The sequence below is a fragment of the Pipistrellus hanaki genome (assembly GCF_964339955.1).
Source record: "Pipistrellus hanaki genome assembly, chromosome: 19".
Lineage (NCBI taxonomy): Eukaryota > Metazoa > Chordata > Mammalia > Chiroptera > Vespertilionidae > Pipistrellus > Pipistrellus hanaki.
Window position 1 is genome coordinate 1,283,237 of NC_140521.1, and position 15,182 is coordinate 1,298,418.

The 15,182-nt window shown below is 64.6% G+C and overlaps 2 protein-coding genes across 4 annotated transcripts in view; both read left to right on the forward strand.

Moving 5' to 3' along the window:
- The window catches only part of EIF2B1 (eukaryotic translation initiation factor 2B subunit alpha), a 59,559-nt gene that overhangs the window by 25,499 nt on the left and 18,878 nt on the right, over window positions 1–15,182 (forward strand). The window lies entirely within an intron of this gene.
- On the forward strand, window positions 1,970–14,951 carry RILPL1 (Rab interacting lysosomal protein like 1). 3 transcript variants are annotated; one of them, XM_084867451.1, is made up of 8 exons: window positions 1,970–2,421; window positions 6,888–7,038; window positions 7,116–7,234; window positions 7,574–7,795; window positions 9,085–9,254; window positions 9,921–10,013; window positions 12,251–12,338; window positions 12,586–14,555. In XM_084867451.1, the coding sequence occupies exons 1-8, from the start codon at window positions 2,116–2,118 to the stop codon at window positions 12,586–12,588; spliced, it is 1,152 nt and encodes a 383-aa protein (XP_084723577.1). In that variant the 5' UTR covers window positions 1,970–2,115; the 3' UTR covers window positions 12,589–14,555. The 3 variants fall into 3 exon arrangements, with proteins under 3 accessions (XP_084723577.1, XP_084723576.1, XP_084723575.1); XM_084867450.1 differs by having other exon boundaries at window positions 1,971–2,421; window positions 14,489–14,951; XM_084867449.1 differs by lacking the exon at window positions 12,251–12,338 and having other exon boundaries at window positions 1,980–2,421; window positions 14,489–14,951.

Here is a 15,182-nt window from a genome sequence, read left to right on the forward strand (position 1 = left end):
CAACCTATGCGTTTGGGGAAACTCGGACATTCAGCCTGTGCATGGTCTATGGCAGCAGCATAGGAGAGCGACACTCAAGTGGCCCCAAGTGGCCTCCCGGAGCGCAGTGCGGTCTCCAGGCCCTGCGGCCAGATGTTCCAGGAAGTGGGCACTTCTCCTTCCACACAATCACGGCCCCCCTCTGCCCGGTGCCAGCCCCACTGGCCCCCCTCTGCCCGCAGGCAGCTCTTCCGACCTGCCCCTGGCGGGGTGTTCCCAGCCCCCACTCACCTTCCGCCTGCTCCTCATCTTCCATCTCTCCTCTCCGGCCTTGTGCTCATCCCAGGCACTTCGTCAAGGCTGGAGTTTGTTGTTGGTTTTTGTTTTTATTTTCATTTTTATTGGGATGACATTGGTTAATAGGTTTGCAATCTTTTTTTTTTTTTTCCGTGTGTGCAGCTCCGTGTCAAACCCACGAGGCACAGCCAGCCTCTGCCTCATCCAGAGCCGGCAGAGGGACACCGCAGGCCCTCTGGGCGCTGGGGAAACAAGAGCCGCCGGGGAACGGAGCCAATGGAAGGATGACATGAGGAAACGTTTCCAGGCACTGAGAGAAAGGCCTGGCCCGAGGGAAGGATAAGCTTTAGATACCTTCAAAAAGCAAATGCCTTTTACGTTTTTAACCAAGTCCCAACCGGTGTGGCCCAGTGGATAGAGCGTCGGCTTGCGTACTAAAGGGTCCCGGTTTGATTCCGGTCAGGGGCATGTACCTTGGTTGCGGGCACATCCCCAGTAGGGGGTGTGCAGGAAGCAGCTGATCCATGTTTCTGACTCTCTATCCCTCTCCCTTCCTCTCTGTAAAAAACAAAACAAAACACAATAAAATATATTTAAATAAATAAATAAATAAATGTTTAATCCACATGGAGCCAGGTTGGTGGGCTTTTTGGCTCCAAGGCGGTTCAGGGCAGTTTGAGGGAGGAGGCAGAGGGGGAATGTGGGTCCAGGAAGGGCCCTCCTGGTGGGGGACCTGCGGGGGAGGGGGGTGTCTGATGGAAGGGACACGGGGTTTAGCCGCATCTAAAGGGCAGGGGCCGGGGACCAGAGACTCCTCCATAAGGGGGGTCTAAGACCCAGGGAGCCGGCCGCCCGTGGACGTGGCTCGGCGGGCGCGGCAGCTTGGGGGGCAGAGGAACCCTCGCCCGTGCGCCCCGCTCTGGGGGCGGGAGACGGGCGCCCTTAGCGGGGCGCAGGCCCCGGCCCGGCCCGGCGGGTCCCCCCCCCGGAGTCCACCCCCCTCATCTCTCCCCAAAGCGGGGCTCCCCACCCCCCGACCACCGACCCCCTCACTGCCGCCGCCCCCTCCTCCGGGCCGGCCTCGGACCCGTCCTTTCCCGGGAACAGGGGGGAGGAGCCAGGACCGGCCGGGACCGGGAGGGGCGGTGCGCGGGGGCGCGGCGGGGGGATCGGGGGTTGGGGGGGAGATGGGGTGCCGGCCGAGCGGGCGGATGGGCGGGGCCCGTGCCCGCGGGGCCCCGGGGCGCCCCCCGGCGGCGGGAGCCGGCCGCGCCCCTCGCCGGGCGGGATCGGGGCGGGATCGGGGCGGGGCGGGCGCGGCATCCCTGCGGGGGAGGGAGGGAGCGGGTCCCCGGGTCCCGCCGCCGCCGCCAAAGTTTCCCGGAGCCGCGGCGCCGCCTTCCTCCCGGGCCCGGGCGCGGGGAGCACCGGTCCGAGGGCGGCGGGGCCTCCGGCCGGACCCCGGCCTCCACCGGCGCAACTCGGGCCCCAACTCGGGAGGCGCCGCCGCGGGCTGCGCACGCGCCCTCCCCGCCCTCCGCCGCCTCCCCCGCGCCGAGCGGATCCGGCCGCCGGACCGGCACCGACCGAGCACCGACCCGGGCCCGGACCCGGCACCGAGCACAGACCCGGGCCCGGACCCGGCACCGAGCACAGACCCGGGCCCGGACCCGGCACCGAGCACAGACCCGGACCCGGACCCGGACCCGGACCCGCCGCCGCCCGGGCCCGCGGCCGCCGCGCCCCCCCCGGTGCCCTGAGCGCGGGGGCCGGGGCCGGGGGGTCCCCGGGGCGCCGCCGCGAGTTCGGGGGCAGTTGCGGGATCGGGCGCCGCGGGCCATGGAGGAGGACGGCGGCCCGGGCGCGGCCCCCTCGGCGCTGGACAAGAACGTGGCCGAGCTGACCGCCATGGACGTGTACGACATCGCGGCGCTGGTGGGCCACGAGTTCGAGCGGGTCATCGACCAGCACGGCTGCGAGGCCATCGCGCGCCTCATGCCCAAGGTCGTGCGCGTCCTGGAGATCCTGGAGGTGCTGGTCAGCCGCCACCACGTCGCGCCCGAGCTGGACGAGCTGCGCCTGGAGCTGGACCGCCTGCGCCTGGAGCGGATGGACCGCATCGAGAAGGAGCGCGAGCACCGGAAGGTGGGCTCGGCCCGGGCGCCCCTCCGGGCGGGCGCGGGGCCCTGGCGCCGGGCGCGCACGTGGGTGCCCGGTGCGGGGACCGAGGGGAGCAGAGCCCCGGGGTGGCCGGCGGAGGGAGGGAGGGAGGCCCCCTGCCCGGTGCCACCCGGACTCAGGGCAGCGCTTTGGGTCGGACCTGAGTTCCGATCCCGCCTTCCCCGGTGCCAGGTTGGTGACCTCAGGTGAGGTGCCCAATCTCTCTCTCTCTGGGCTTTCTTAACTCGCATCTCGCATGTCAAACGGTGACAGTAACAGGACCCGACTTATAAGGAGACTCACACCGGACACATCTCAGCTGCTCAGATAATATTCCTCTTTTCACAAGGGGAAGCGGCTTCCTGCCCTGCCCTGCCACCCAGGAGGGGAGACACGGGCCCTTTAATTCCTCCTGCCTCAGGGCCCCCAGAGAGCACGGGGTGACCTCCAGCCCCTGGCCCCCACTACAACCCCCCCTCCTATTTGCAAATTGCTCCCCAGGCTCCGCGGTGCTTTCTCCTCCTTGGTTTTATCTTCCGTTCTCACAGGACCCTGTGAGCAGGAACGATCTCCATTTCACAGATGGAAAAACTGAGGGGGTGGGGGGGTGGGGGGGAGAGGACGTGGCCCACGCGGGTGCTCAGAGAGCCCGGCCCCCGGGAAGGAGAATGCTAGTGGCTCTCTCGTTGTTTAAATTGGGGGGAGGCTGCCCACTGGCGGGGCTCAGGGGTTGAGTGTCGACCTGTGAACCAGGAGGTCAGGGTTCGATTCCCGGTCAGCGCACAGGCCCGGGTGGTGGGCTCCATCCCCAATGGGGAGCGTGCAGGAGGCAGCCGGTCCATGATTCCCTCCCATCATGGATGTTTCTCTCCCTCTCCCTCTCTCTTCCTCTCTGACATCCGTAGAAATATGTTTTAAAAAGTACATTATGGGGGAGGCAGGGATTTGGGGCAGATGTAAAGCTGAGCCGCCGCCGGGTGAACAGGGATTCCCACAGCTCGGGGCTCGGCCTCCCCTCGGGGCCAGGGCCCAGCCCAGGGCCTGGAGGGGAGGAAGGGGGAGCCGGTTTCCTGTCCGACCTCGGCTCCCGGAAGCTCCTGCCAGACACCTTCCTTCCGGCTGGGAATGGAAGGAACCGCCTTTCCTCGGGGCCGGTGCCTGACCGCTCTGTGTGCTGTGCGGCCTCAGGAAATGCACTGCGCCTCTCTGAGCCTCCCGCAGGCCTCCCCCTGGCCTAGGCCCGCGGTCCGCAAACTCGTTAGTCCCCAGAGCCAAATATCCACAGGACGACAATTTAAATTCCTGCCGAAGCCGGTATGGCTCAGTGGTAGAGCGTCGGTCTGCCGACTGAAAGGTCCCAGGTTCGATTCCGGTCAAGGGCATGTACCTTGGTTGCAGGCACATTCCTATTGGGGAGGTGTGCAGGAGGCAGCTGATAGATGTTTCTAGCTTTTTTTTTTTTTTTTTTTTTTTTTAATATATTTTATTGATTTTGTACAGAGAGGAAGGGAGAGAGAGAGTCATCGATCAGCTGCCTCTTGCACACCCCTTACTGGGGATATGCCTGCAACCAAGGTACATGCCCTTGACCGGAATCGAACCCGGGACCTTTCAGTTCCCAAGCCGACGCTCTATCCATTGAGCCAAACCGGTTTCGGCTGTTTCTAGCTTTCTATCCCTCTCTCTTCCTCTATGTAAAAACTCAATAAAATATATTTTTAAAAAACATTTTAATTCCTTTAGAGAACCACATTTTTTAAGCTTAAACTTCTTCTAACACCACTTCTTCAACATAGAAACTCGCCCAGGCCGTGGTATTCTGTGGAAGAGCCACACTCAAGGGGCCAAAGAGCCGAGGCTTGCCGACCACTGGCCTAATAGGTACTTTGAAGTCTGAGAAAATAGCCCCACCGAGTCTGCAGTCTTAACCTGAGGGCAGATGGCGGGAGCGGGGAGCACCTGTGTGGGAGGTGGGGCTGGGCTTGTCCTCAAAGGTCCCGGTGCCCTGGGGTGAGGCAGGAAACCCAAGCTCCCAGGAGTTAGACAACGCCTTCGGGTCACCCTGCCAGCCCCACAGCGCCCAGGGCTACAACTCACGTCGCAGTTCTCCGGGCAGGGACGGTTCCCCGGACAGGCATGTTGGAGCCGGCAGCCTGGCTTCCAGCCCTCCCCCTCCCGGGCTGTGTGACCTTGGGCAGGTCACCTCGCCTCTCTGGGCCTCAGTGTTCGCAGCTGTGAAATGGGACAGCAGCCCCCAGCCGGTAGGGTTGTGGTGAGGACTGTGGGAGTTCACGTGTGTGAAACGCTCGGGACAGAGCCCAGCTCATCGCGAGGGCCTGGTCTGTTACCTTGTCTCTGGGCCGGAGAGGTTTTCCCTGGCATCGGGGACCCCACCTCCATCCCGGGCACCCCTACTCCTGCCCCAGAGGGCTCCATCTCTGTGAGGGAAGGATCTTTGACATCCTCTCATAGCTCTTTTTTCTTTTTTTTAATGTATTGACTTCAGAGAGGAAGGGAGAGGGAGAAAGAGAGAGATATCAATGATGAGAATGAATCATGGACCAGCTGCCTCCTGCACACCCTCTCCTGGGGATGGAGCCTGCAACCCAGACATGTGCCCTGACCGGGAATTGAACCCTGACCGGGAATTGAACCCTGACCTCCTGGTTCCTCAATCACTGAGCCACACTGGCCCGACCCCTCATGCCTCTTAACAGGGAGAAGGTCACACAGGGTCCTAGCCCCCGTGTCCGTACGCCCTGCGCCAGTCCCTAACATTAATGAAGAGACACAGATGCGGCTAATTTTAATAACATACCTTTTTACAAAAATGTTTTTATTTCAGAGAGGGAGGGAGAGGGAGAGAGAGAGAAACATCCATGATGAGAGAGAAACATGGACTGGCTGCCTCCTGCATGGCCCCGACAGGGGATCAGGTCCGCAACCAGGGCCTGGGCCCCGACCGGGAATCGAACTCAGGCCCTGCCCTTCACCGCTCCGGTGACCTTGAGCCAGCTGTGCAGGCTCTTAGTTACCGCCCCCCCCCGATTCCTAAAGGGGCTTCTTCCGGAGAGGAGCGGGGGCGAACTGCCATCCGGCCCCTAGGCCAGCTGGTGGCGGCTGTGGGAGGGCCACCCCCGGTGCTGGCACCAGTCCATCCCCGGCCACCCCCGGGGGCTCTGGGGGGACAGACTACACTATTGCCCCGGCCCGGCTCCCAGAGGCCGAGTACCTTGTCCCCGACCAGCTGGGACCCGGCGGGAACAATTCGGGTCCAGGCCCGGGTGTCCGCTTTAGCCCAGCCATCTGTGCGGGCATCGGCTTAGTTCGTAGTTTTACAAAATGCAGAATGCCAGGTTTTGGGTAACAGCTTTATTGAATATAATTTGCATATTATGCAACGTACCCCTTAAAGCTTCAATCCCGTGTTTTCAGTCACTCCGCAGAGCTGTGCAGCCGTCTCTGCGGTCCGTTTTAGAACGTTTTCTTCGCTCAGAAAAGAAAGCCCGCGTGCCCTGGCCGGGGGCGCGGTGGGTGGGCGTCATCCGGGCACCAAACGGTTGCTGGTTCGAGTCCCAGTCCGGGCACGTGCCCGAGTGGTGGGCTCCATCCCTGAGGGGGCGGGGGGCTGCAGGAGGGGACTCTTTCTCCTCTCCCTCCCTCGCTCTCTAAAAACACACCCGTGTTCCTTAATAGTCACTGCCCCCCCCACTCCCCGCTCCGCCCTCCGCCCCGGACAGCAGCCAGGCTCTGCCTGTGGGTTTAGCACATTCCCACGAGCGGGTCCTCAGTATGCGGGTCTTCGTGCCGGCTGTTCTCACTGAGTGTGATTTTTGTGTTAGTGTGATGTTTATCTTTCAAATATATGTTTACTGATTTCAGAGAGGAAGGGAGAGGGAGAGAGAGATAGACACATCCACGATGAGAGAGCATCATGGATCGGCTGCCTCCTGCATGCCCCCTACTGAGGACCTAGCTCAAAACCCAGGCACATGCCCTTCAGTCCGAAGGCGATGCTCTGTCCACTGAGCCGCACCGGCCAGGCTCATCCACGCTGTGGCAGGTGTCGGTGCTCCGTTCCTTCTCACAGCTGAGGAGGGTCAGGGCTCCTCAGCTGAGGGAAAGGGAGGCCCGGACGGTAAGGACCCCGCCCTGGGCGTTCGGGGATACGCCGAGGGGACGTACGGGGACCCCTGGGGCCAGGGGGCAGCCCCAGGTCTTCGCAGCCTCTCTCCCTGGAGAGGGGTCTGTCCTGACGGAGGGTCTGTCCGGAGGTCAGGGGTGCGGGCCGGTGCCCGGTGCCGGCCGCTCCGTAGCTGACCTTGCTGGTCTCACCCGGGCACGTCCACATGGGCCGGCGCCCCCTCCCGTCTGCACGTGGCCCCGCGGGCTGTGGGGACGGGGAGCCCCAGCCCCGCAGGCCGTGACGCGCCCCCCGCCCCGCCCCGCAGGAGCTGGAGCTGGTGGAGGACGTGTGGCGGGGGGAGGCGCAGGACCTGCTGTCCCAGATCGCGCAGCTGCAGCAGGAGAACAAGCAGCTGCTCACCAACCTCTCCCACAAGGACGCCGGCTTCTCCGAGGAGGAGTTCCAGAAGCAGGAAGGTGGGGGGGACATGGCGGGGCGGGGAGGGGGAGGGGGCGAGCGGGCAGGGCAGGGCTCACCGGCCGTCTCCCCCCAGGCATGTCGGAGCGGGAGCGGCAGGTGATGAAGAAGCTGAAGGAGGTGGTGGACAAGCAGCGGGACGAGATCCGCGCCAAGGACCGGGAGCTGGGCCTGAAGAGCGAGGACGTGGAAGCTGTGAGTGGCCCGGTCCCCCTTTCCCCGCCCCCCGCGTCCCTCCTCCCGGCCAGCAGTCCCCGGCTCCCGGGTCTCATCCCGTGGGCTCCGGGGGGTGCCGGTCCTGCCTGAGGCCTGGCTGCCCAGCCCTGGAACAGCGGGAGGGACCATGCCCCACCGGGGGACCTGCCTGCTGCCTCCCACACCCGTCTGCCATGAGTCACCACGTGACTACATACACACGCCGCCATCCCCGGCATCGGCCGCGCGAACGCGTGTCAGACCAGGGGGACGTGGGCGGTGCGCGGGGCGGTTGCCGTGTGCGGGGTGGTTTGCCGTCAGCGGCCTCTCCGCCCGCAGCTGCAGCAGCAGCAGGCGCGGCTGATGAAGATCAACCACGACCTGCGGCACCGCGTCACGGTGGTGGAGGCGCAGGGCAAGGCGCTCATCGAGCAGAAGGTGGAGCTGGAGGCCGACCTGCAGACCCGGGAGCAGGAGCTGGGCAGCCTGCGGGCCGAGCTGGGGCGGCTGCGGGAGCGGCTGCGGGGCGGCCCCAGCCAGAACGGCGAGGAGGCGCCCGAGGTGAGGCCGGGGCACGGGAAGTGGCCGGCCGGGATGTGCGGGCAGCAGGGAGCGTGCGAGGGCCTGTGGATGGAGGCCGGAGGGAGACGGGACCTCCCTGACGCCTCTCGGACAGGCCCCGTGCTTGTCTGCCGGGCTCTCCGGGGAGCAGCGGGCCTGGGCGTCTCCCTCGGGCCGTGCCCAGAGGCCTCGGGGGACCAGTGGACAAGCCGAGATAACCCGAGTCTCCTGCACGGTCCCGGGGCCGACAGCGATCCCCAGCTGGGGGGGGGTCGGGTTTGGGGTTCCCGCTGCCCCTGCCTCCGTGCTGCTTGCTGACTCCGGGTCACTCCCCTCCCCCGCCCGCCCAGTGGCCTGTCACCTGCCCTGCCCAGGGGGTGTCTCCTCCCCGGTGCCCTTTCCCGGGACAGCCTGGCCGGCTCCGGGAGGGCTCTGGGCCCAGCATCCCCCCCGTGGCCCCCGCCAGGCCGGCGGCCCCGTGGCCCGGTGCTGCCGGGTGGTTTGGGGGCGGCGAGGGCCTTTATTTCAATCTCATTCTCCTGTTCTGGAACCTTCCCTCTCGCCCTGAGCTTTTCCTCCTCTTTCTTTTTTTAAATTACTTTATTGATTTCAGAGAGGAAATGAGAGAGAGAGAAACATCAATGATGAGAATCATGGATCGGCTGCCCCCTTCACCATCACCACCCCCAGGGATGGAGCCCGCAACCGGGCCTGTGCCCAGACCAGGAATGGAGCCTCCTGGTTCCTGAGCCATGTCAGCGGGCTTACCATCATTTGTTTAAAGCTCCTTTTTCTGGGAGAGGGTGGGAGGACCAGGTTTGGATGTGACCTGGGACTCCGTCTGTGTGACCCCCCCCCCATACCTCTGAGCTGGCCTTCCACTGAACCCCGGGAACTGCCCACGGCCACGGGAGAAAGGGCTGGACCGGAAGGCCGGTCACAGAGGGGAGGGGTGGAGAGGATTAGGCGCGGGCGCTGGCCCCAGACGCCGTGAGAGGGGACAGGCGGGGCGGAGGGTGGCGGCCGAGGGTGTGGGGTTCTGCTCTTGGCCGCCTCTGAATGCGCCTGGTAACGAAACCCCGCTCAGGTGGGGCGGCCGGGGACGGTGTCCGGCGGGGCAGCGGAGAGGCAGACAATGGACAGGTGGCCGCCGGCTCTCGTCCCAGAGGACGTCAGGGGACGGGAGCGGAGGCCACGGTTCCTGAAATAGCGCCCGGGCCGCTGCGGGGCCGGAGGTGGCCGGCGGGACAGGTGCCGTCCCGGCTCACCAGCAGCCTCTGTGCCTCCAGGCGGAGCCCGCGGAGGAGAGCAGCTCCGAGGCCGAGCGGGCAGCCATGGACCCCCAGGACCCCAACCGCCCGCGCTTCACGCTGCAGGAGCTGCGGGACGTGCTGCACGAGAGGAACGAGCTCAAGTCCAAGGTGTTTCTGCTGCAGGAGGAGCTGGCGTACTACAAGAGGTGAGCGCCGGAGCCAGCACCCGGAGCCAGTGCCCGGAGCCGGCGCCCGGAGCCCCGCAGCCCCGGGGTCGTGCAGGGCCGGGGGACGGAGCGCCTGGAGGACAAGGGCAGCATCTGTGTCTGTCCTGGGGCCTCTGGCCCAAGCACTTAGCAGCCCCCCGTCTCACTCTGGGAAGGCTTCCCGGAGGAGGTGGCATTGAACGGGGCTGCCCCAAAGGAGGGGGTACTGTTCAGGATGGGGGGTGACGGGGGAGGCTATGGGCGGGACCTCATTTCTGGAACCTCATTGGTTCCCGGGGCTGGTGGAAACCGACTCGTTTTTCCCGTTAAAAATCATGTGAATGGAGTTAATTCGTTCCAGACCCCAAATGACTCCGTCTTAACCTTTCTTATATACAGAACGTGTCTCTTGTTCTGTGCAATCTGTAAATAAACACACATGGTCCCAAAGCCAGAGGGCCCCAGGCCCCCGAGCCTGCCGCCTGCGGGGCAGGGCCTCCCTGCCCACTGCCCCGCCCCTCCCGAGGGGCAGCCCCCCAGGCGGGGAGGCCACTGGCCCCAGCCTCCTGGGTCCCGTTATTCCCCGGCCATCAGACAGGACCCTTCTGGAACATTCCAGCTCTCCTGGGGTTTTTGACTCTTGCTTCCCTCCTCTCACCCTCCCAGTGAAGAGATGGAAGAGGAGAACCAGATACTGCAGCCCCCGCCCGTCGTCCACCCGCGAACGTCCCCCCAGCCCGAGTCCGGCATCAAGCGACTGTAAGTGCCCGGCTTCCGGCCACGCTGCTCGCTGGCGGCTCTCCTCCCGGCCCTGCCCGGGCCAGGCTCGTCACTAACCAGCTCCTGCCGAGACAGGCCTAACCGGGCGCGGGGCCGCCCTGGGCTCGAGGCCCCCTGTGTGGGCCGGGCTCCCGGGCAGAGGTGTGGGGTAGGCTTGCTTGAGTGGGTCTGGTGGGGGGTGTCCTTGAGGCTGGGGCGGGGGCGGGGAGGGGGGATCTTGTGCTGCTTAAGGGCTTGGAACCCCAGCTCCGAGGTCAGGAATGGGCCCCGGCCCACAATCATCTCTGCATGCTCCGGTGACTCCCCACCTGTTCCTCCATACCTCCGCTGATCGTTACTGGTTTGATACCTCTACTGATGAGTTAAGGACACGTAATGCGGAGTCAGGGGCGCTGTGGGGGCACCAGAAAGAGCAGCCTGTCCCTGCCCGCCCCTGCCCGCCCCGAGACCTGCAGAGCTGTTGTTTTTAATGTTTTTACTGATTTCAGAGAGGAAGGGAGAGGGAGAGAGAGAAACCTCTGTGATGAGAGAGCATCATGGACCGGCTGCCTCCTGCACGCCCCCCACTGGGGATGGAGCCCGCAACCCGGGCCTGTGCCCTGACCGGGAATCGAACCCTGACCGCCTGGTTCACAGGTCAGTGCTCAACTCCTGAGCCACACCGGCCGGGCCCACCTCAGTGTTTTTTTGCATCAAAGACCCTCGGAGAGTGTGATGGCGTTTACAAACCAGCTTGGAGCACTTAGTGAAGTTGTCTCTCCCCCCCCTCACCCCCTCCCCGAGTCAGGGGAGGCTCCGGGCTGGGACAGTCCGCCCCGTTTCTTGGGAGACAGGACTTAACCCAGGCTGCGTGTCTGCCCCCGGGCTGTCCCGCCCCCTCCCGCCCCTGCCCTCCCCCCACTTCTGTCGCCAGCTGCGGGCGGCTGCCCAGCTAGTTCCCTTATCTCTCCCGTGCCCACAGCCGGAGGCGCCGGAGCCTGCGCTTCTGGGCTGGACCGCCCGAGGGAACCAGAAACCCGCTGCCAGTCAAAACAATGTGCCCAGGAGACGGTCCAAGAATAGCTTGTGACCCGCAGCTGCTGGCCAGGCGCTGGCACTGCCCGCAGGTCACGCGGGAGCGGGAGCGACGCGGCTGGTCCCCCGCCGACGCCAGGCACCGGGGCCCCCTTTGTGTGGCCTCCGCTCCGCTCGGGGTCCCAGGGGCCCAGCAGCTGCTCCCGCGGAGCGGGCGGAGGGGCTGGCCGGAGGCAGGAAGCAGGGGGGGCCAGGAGGCGGCGGTCAGACGGCGGCCACCCAGGTCCAGCGGTGGGGCAGCGGGCATGCTGTCCCCGTCCTCCCTCCACCCCCCGCTCCAGCCTAGAAATAGCCTCCCAGCGCGTGACCTGCCTCCGGAGCTAACTGGCCGCCTCGGGGGGCGTTGGGGGAGAGCAGGTGCCTCTGCAGGGAGGGCAGGGCCGTGTATCAGGGGCCGCCCAGGCCGGGTCCCGGGGCCCTGCCCTCCCGCCTGGCCAGCGCATGTGCAGGCAGAAGGCCCGGCCACGTCTAGGGCCACCCCCCACAGACTGTCTTTGGGGCGCCCGGTCATTGAGAGGGTGCTGGCGCAGGGGGAGCAGGACCCTGTGGCTGACGGCATCCCCTTCTCGTCACGTGAGCACCGTCAGCTGGTCCTGCCCGGATGCCAGCCACTCGGGCGCGTCGGGGGCGACCACACACAGAATCCCAGCCTCGCCCGAGACAGTAGTTTATGTCCTTCCCGCCAACCTCCCAAAAACTGAAAAGAAAAGAAAGAAAGAAAAAGCCGAGCCGTTCACGGTGCACGGCAGGGGTTCGGCTGGCGCTCCCCGGCTGTCCTGGCCCAGCCAAGCGCCCGACGCCCTCCCTGTCGGCTGCCGCCCCCCAGGCCTCCCTGCTCCTGTCCTCCCCAGTGGCTGTCACCTGCCCGGGTCTGGTGTTGGCCTTCGTTGGCTTCTAGAACCTTCACCAGCCCTCCCACTTCATCCCCACGTGGCCTTCCTCCCTGTGTGCATGTCCGTCTCCACCTGCTCCACCGTGACCTCATCTTAACCAGTTACATCGGCAAAGGCCCTGCCCCTGCAAGGCACTTCGGAGGCCCCGGGCCAGGACGCCGTCACACGAGGGGCCCAGCTCCCCTCTCGTGCCCTGGGCCCTCCGCGGCGCCCCTTTCACTGTCTGTCTGTCTGTACTTCTCCGAGCAGGCTCTTTACCGCCGTAATGCCCATGGTAGCGGCCGGACTGATCCTAGATGACCCCACCCTGCAGCCCGTGCGAGGACTCGTGTCCCTTGTAGGCACTGCGTGTTTCTGACGTGTGTGCGCTTGGCCGTGGGGCCGTGTGCTGCTGCCGCTGGGCTGCCGTCCCCCTGGCCGCTCTGGCTGCATGGCCGCCGCCTGCGTGTCCCGGGCAGCGGGTGTCGGGCGCGGCCTCCGACGTGCCCGATGGCCCGCCTCGGAGGCCTGGCCGTCGGCTCTGCCACTGACGACTCTCTCTGTCTCTTCTGTTTCTGCTCTAAAACCACCTTGTCCATGGCCAGTAAGGAAGGTCCTTTACGTGACGGGTCAGTAATCATGCCCACTGACACCCCCACCAATGGCACTAACACGGTGTTCTCCGTCTCCACGCCAGCTTTCTAAACCGCTGTGTTTTGCCAAGCTGACCTCAGGAAGCTATTTGATCTGGCTTTTTAAAAACTATTTTTAATTAATTTATAGAGAGAGGAAGGAAGGAAGAGGGAGAGAGAGAAACATCCATGAGACAGGAACATCATCAATCAGCTGTCTCCTGCAGACTGGGAACCGAACCCTGACCTCCTGGTTCCTATGTCAGGCTGATCTGACCTTTTTTTTTAAGGAAAAGTGAAGGAGGGGACCTGTGTGCTGATTCCCTCCGTGTCCCCTTGGCCGGAAGTGGCACGTGGCTGGCCTGCTTACCTGAGGGAGGCGGGGGGGGGGGGGGGACGACACACACGTGACAGTGCCGTGTGGCTGCTGTGCTGTGGCCGGCTTGTTGCCCTGACGACCCTCTGGAAAGAGCTCACACGTGGCCGTGGCCGTGGCCGTGGCCGTGGCCGGGGTGAAGCGGTGCCTCTGTCAGCCCCTCGCTCACCTGTCACCGGAAGAGGTCTTAGCCGGGAGGGAGGGTTCCCGGCAGGTCCCGCCCCAGGTCTGCGAGGAGGGACCACGCATTCCTGCTGGGACGTGGTTGCAGGGTCGAGTAGCCACGGAAGAGGCCAGTCAGTCACCCAGATGGGCTCGCACTCGCACTCGCACACATACATACACACACATACACACACACACACACACACACACAGCAAACAGGCGAGGAGACGGAACTAAGCGCGGTGCATCTGCAGCGGGAGTTTCTCCATGGCCCCTCCTCCCCCTGTGCCGGGAGCATGGCTTAGCGTGGGGTCACTTACCAAGGCCGGGACCACGAGGCGGGAGGCGGGAATGCAGGAAGGGGGTGGGCGGTCCCCGGGCCAGCCAGGTGCACGGGTCAGCCGCGTCTGCTGAGGAGGAGGCCGCAGACCTTGTGGGAAATGGCCCGTGAGGCCCACCTTTATCTTCCGGGCAGCGATGGCTCACTCTCATGGGCCAGTGACCATAGCCGGCTGTTTTCAAAAGGCCTTCTGGTCTACACTCAGATTTTTTTTTTAAGCATTTTTATTGATTTCAGAGAGGAAGGGAGAGGGAGAAAGAAACATCCATGATGAGAGAGAATCATGGACCGGCTGCCTCCTGCACACCCCCTACTGGGGATGGAGCCTGCAAACCAGGGTAGGTATCCTCACTGGAAATCGAATCATGACTTTGGTTCATAGGTTGGCGCTCAACCACTGAGCCACACTGTCCAGGGCCAGGCTGCATTCGCTGTTTCTCATGAAGTGATCGCTCCGCCAGGCTGTCACCATCAGTCAGTTTTTTACTCTCCAGAGTCTCGGTGTTTCTCTCATCAGAACCACATGTCCCAGTCATATCTCATTTTTTTCGCATCCCTGCTTTGCCTGGGCAGCAGCGTCCATGCAATCAGGGCTCTGAGGTGCCGCTCACCGTTCCATAAGCATCTTCACCCCACACACACATACACACACACACACACACACACACACGTTCGCCTGCTCTCCCCGTGCCGCCTCCCACGTGTGGCCCTCGGGCCTGCCTGCCCCACACGCACAGGCTGCGGACACCCGTGAGGGCGGCTTCCGGCGGCCCTTTCCCTCCGCTGGTGGGAGAGGCGTCACGTGTGCGCTCCCCGTCCACACGGTCCCCTCCCCGGTGCCATGACGGGACACCTGCTGCTTTCCGGCGTGACTCCGCCCGCACCCCGTGTGTCCCCCCCTCGCCTGGGTGTGCTCCCGCCGTGTGCGCTGTGTCCCGCGTGGCGTTCAGCGTCCGTGCCCCCGAGGGCGGCGCTCACGTCTGTCCTCCCCGCAGGTTTAGCTTTTTCTCCCGGGACAAGAGGCGCCTGGCCACCATGCAGCGCAGCCCGCACAGCCAGGAGTCCTTCGGCCAGTGGGCCAGCGCCCAGCGGGACGACGGCTACACGGAGCAAGGACAGGAGGCCCTGCAGCACCTGTGAGCCCGCCGCCGCCTCGGACCTGCACCCGAACCCGGCCCCGCGGCGCCCGCCACGGCCCCGGCGGCCCCGGCTCTCGGCCCCGCACCGCCCTCGGTCCGGGCGCCCCTCCGCCCGGAGCCTCAGACGGACTGTCCGCTCCGAGGACACACGTGGAAAACATGCCCAGCTCTCGGGACATGCGTGCGGATGGCCAGGCCCTCCGTGTGTGATGCGTGACTGATCCCTAGGTTTCTATTTAAGGAGCGTGAGTGGAGCCAGACTTCGGCGTTAACGTCAGTAACACAAGCTTCCTAAGCCAAATACACCACTTCTGCTGCAGACTGCCGCGTGCCTGCTGGGGGGCAGGGCCAGAGGTTTCCTGACGCCTAGGTCACTTGTATTTTTTATTTTTGTCAGTTCTCACCAGAGGATATTTTCCCACTGGTTTTTAGGGAGAAGGGAAGAGGGAGGAGAGAAGAGTGGAAGAGACGCGCGCTGATCGGCTGCCTCCTCTCGCCCCTGGCTGTCCCCCGAGGCCCCTTGCTTCTTGGCTGTGGGCACTAACTCTTG

Excerpts from the sequence above, each read along its gene's own strand:
- RILPL1 (XM_084867449.1), top strand. The coding sequence starts at position 2,116 with ATGGAGGAGGACGGCGGCCCGGGCGCGGCCCCCTCGGCGCTGGACAAG. Across the intron at positions 7,039-7,115 it reads GGAGTTCCAGAAGCAGGAAG|GCATGTCGGAGCGGGAGCGG; the intron begins GTGGGGGGGACA and ends GTCTCCCCCCAG. Across the intron at positions 10,014-14,488 it reads GAGTCCGGCATCAAGCGACT|GTTTAGCTTTTTCTCCCGGG; the intron begins GTAAGTGCCCGG and ends TCCTCCCCGCAG.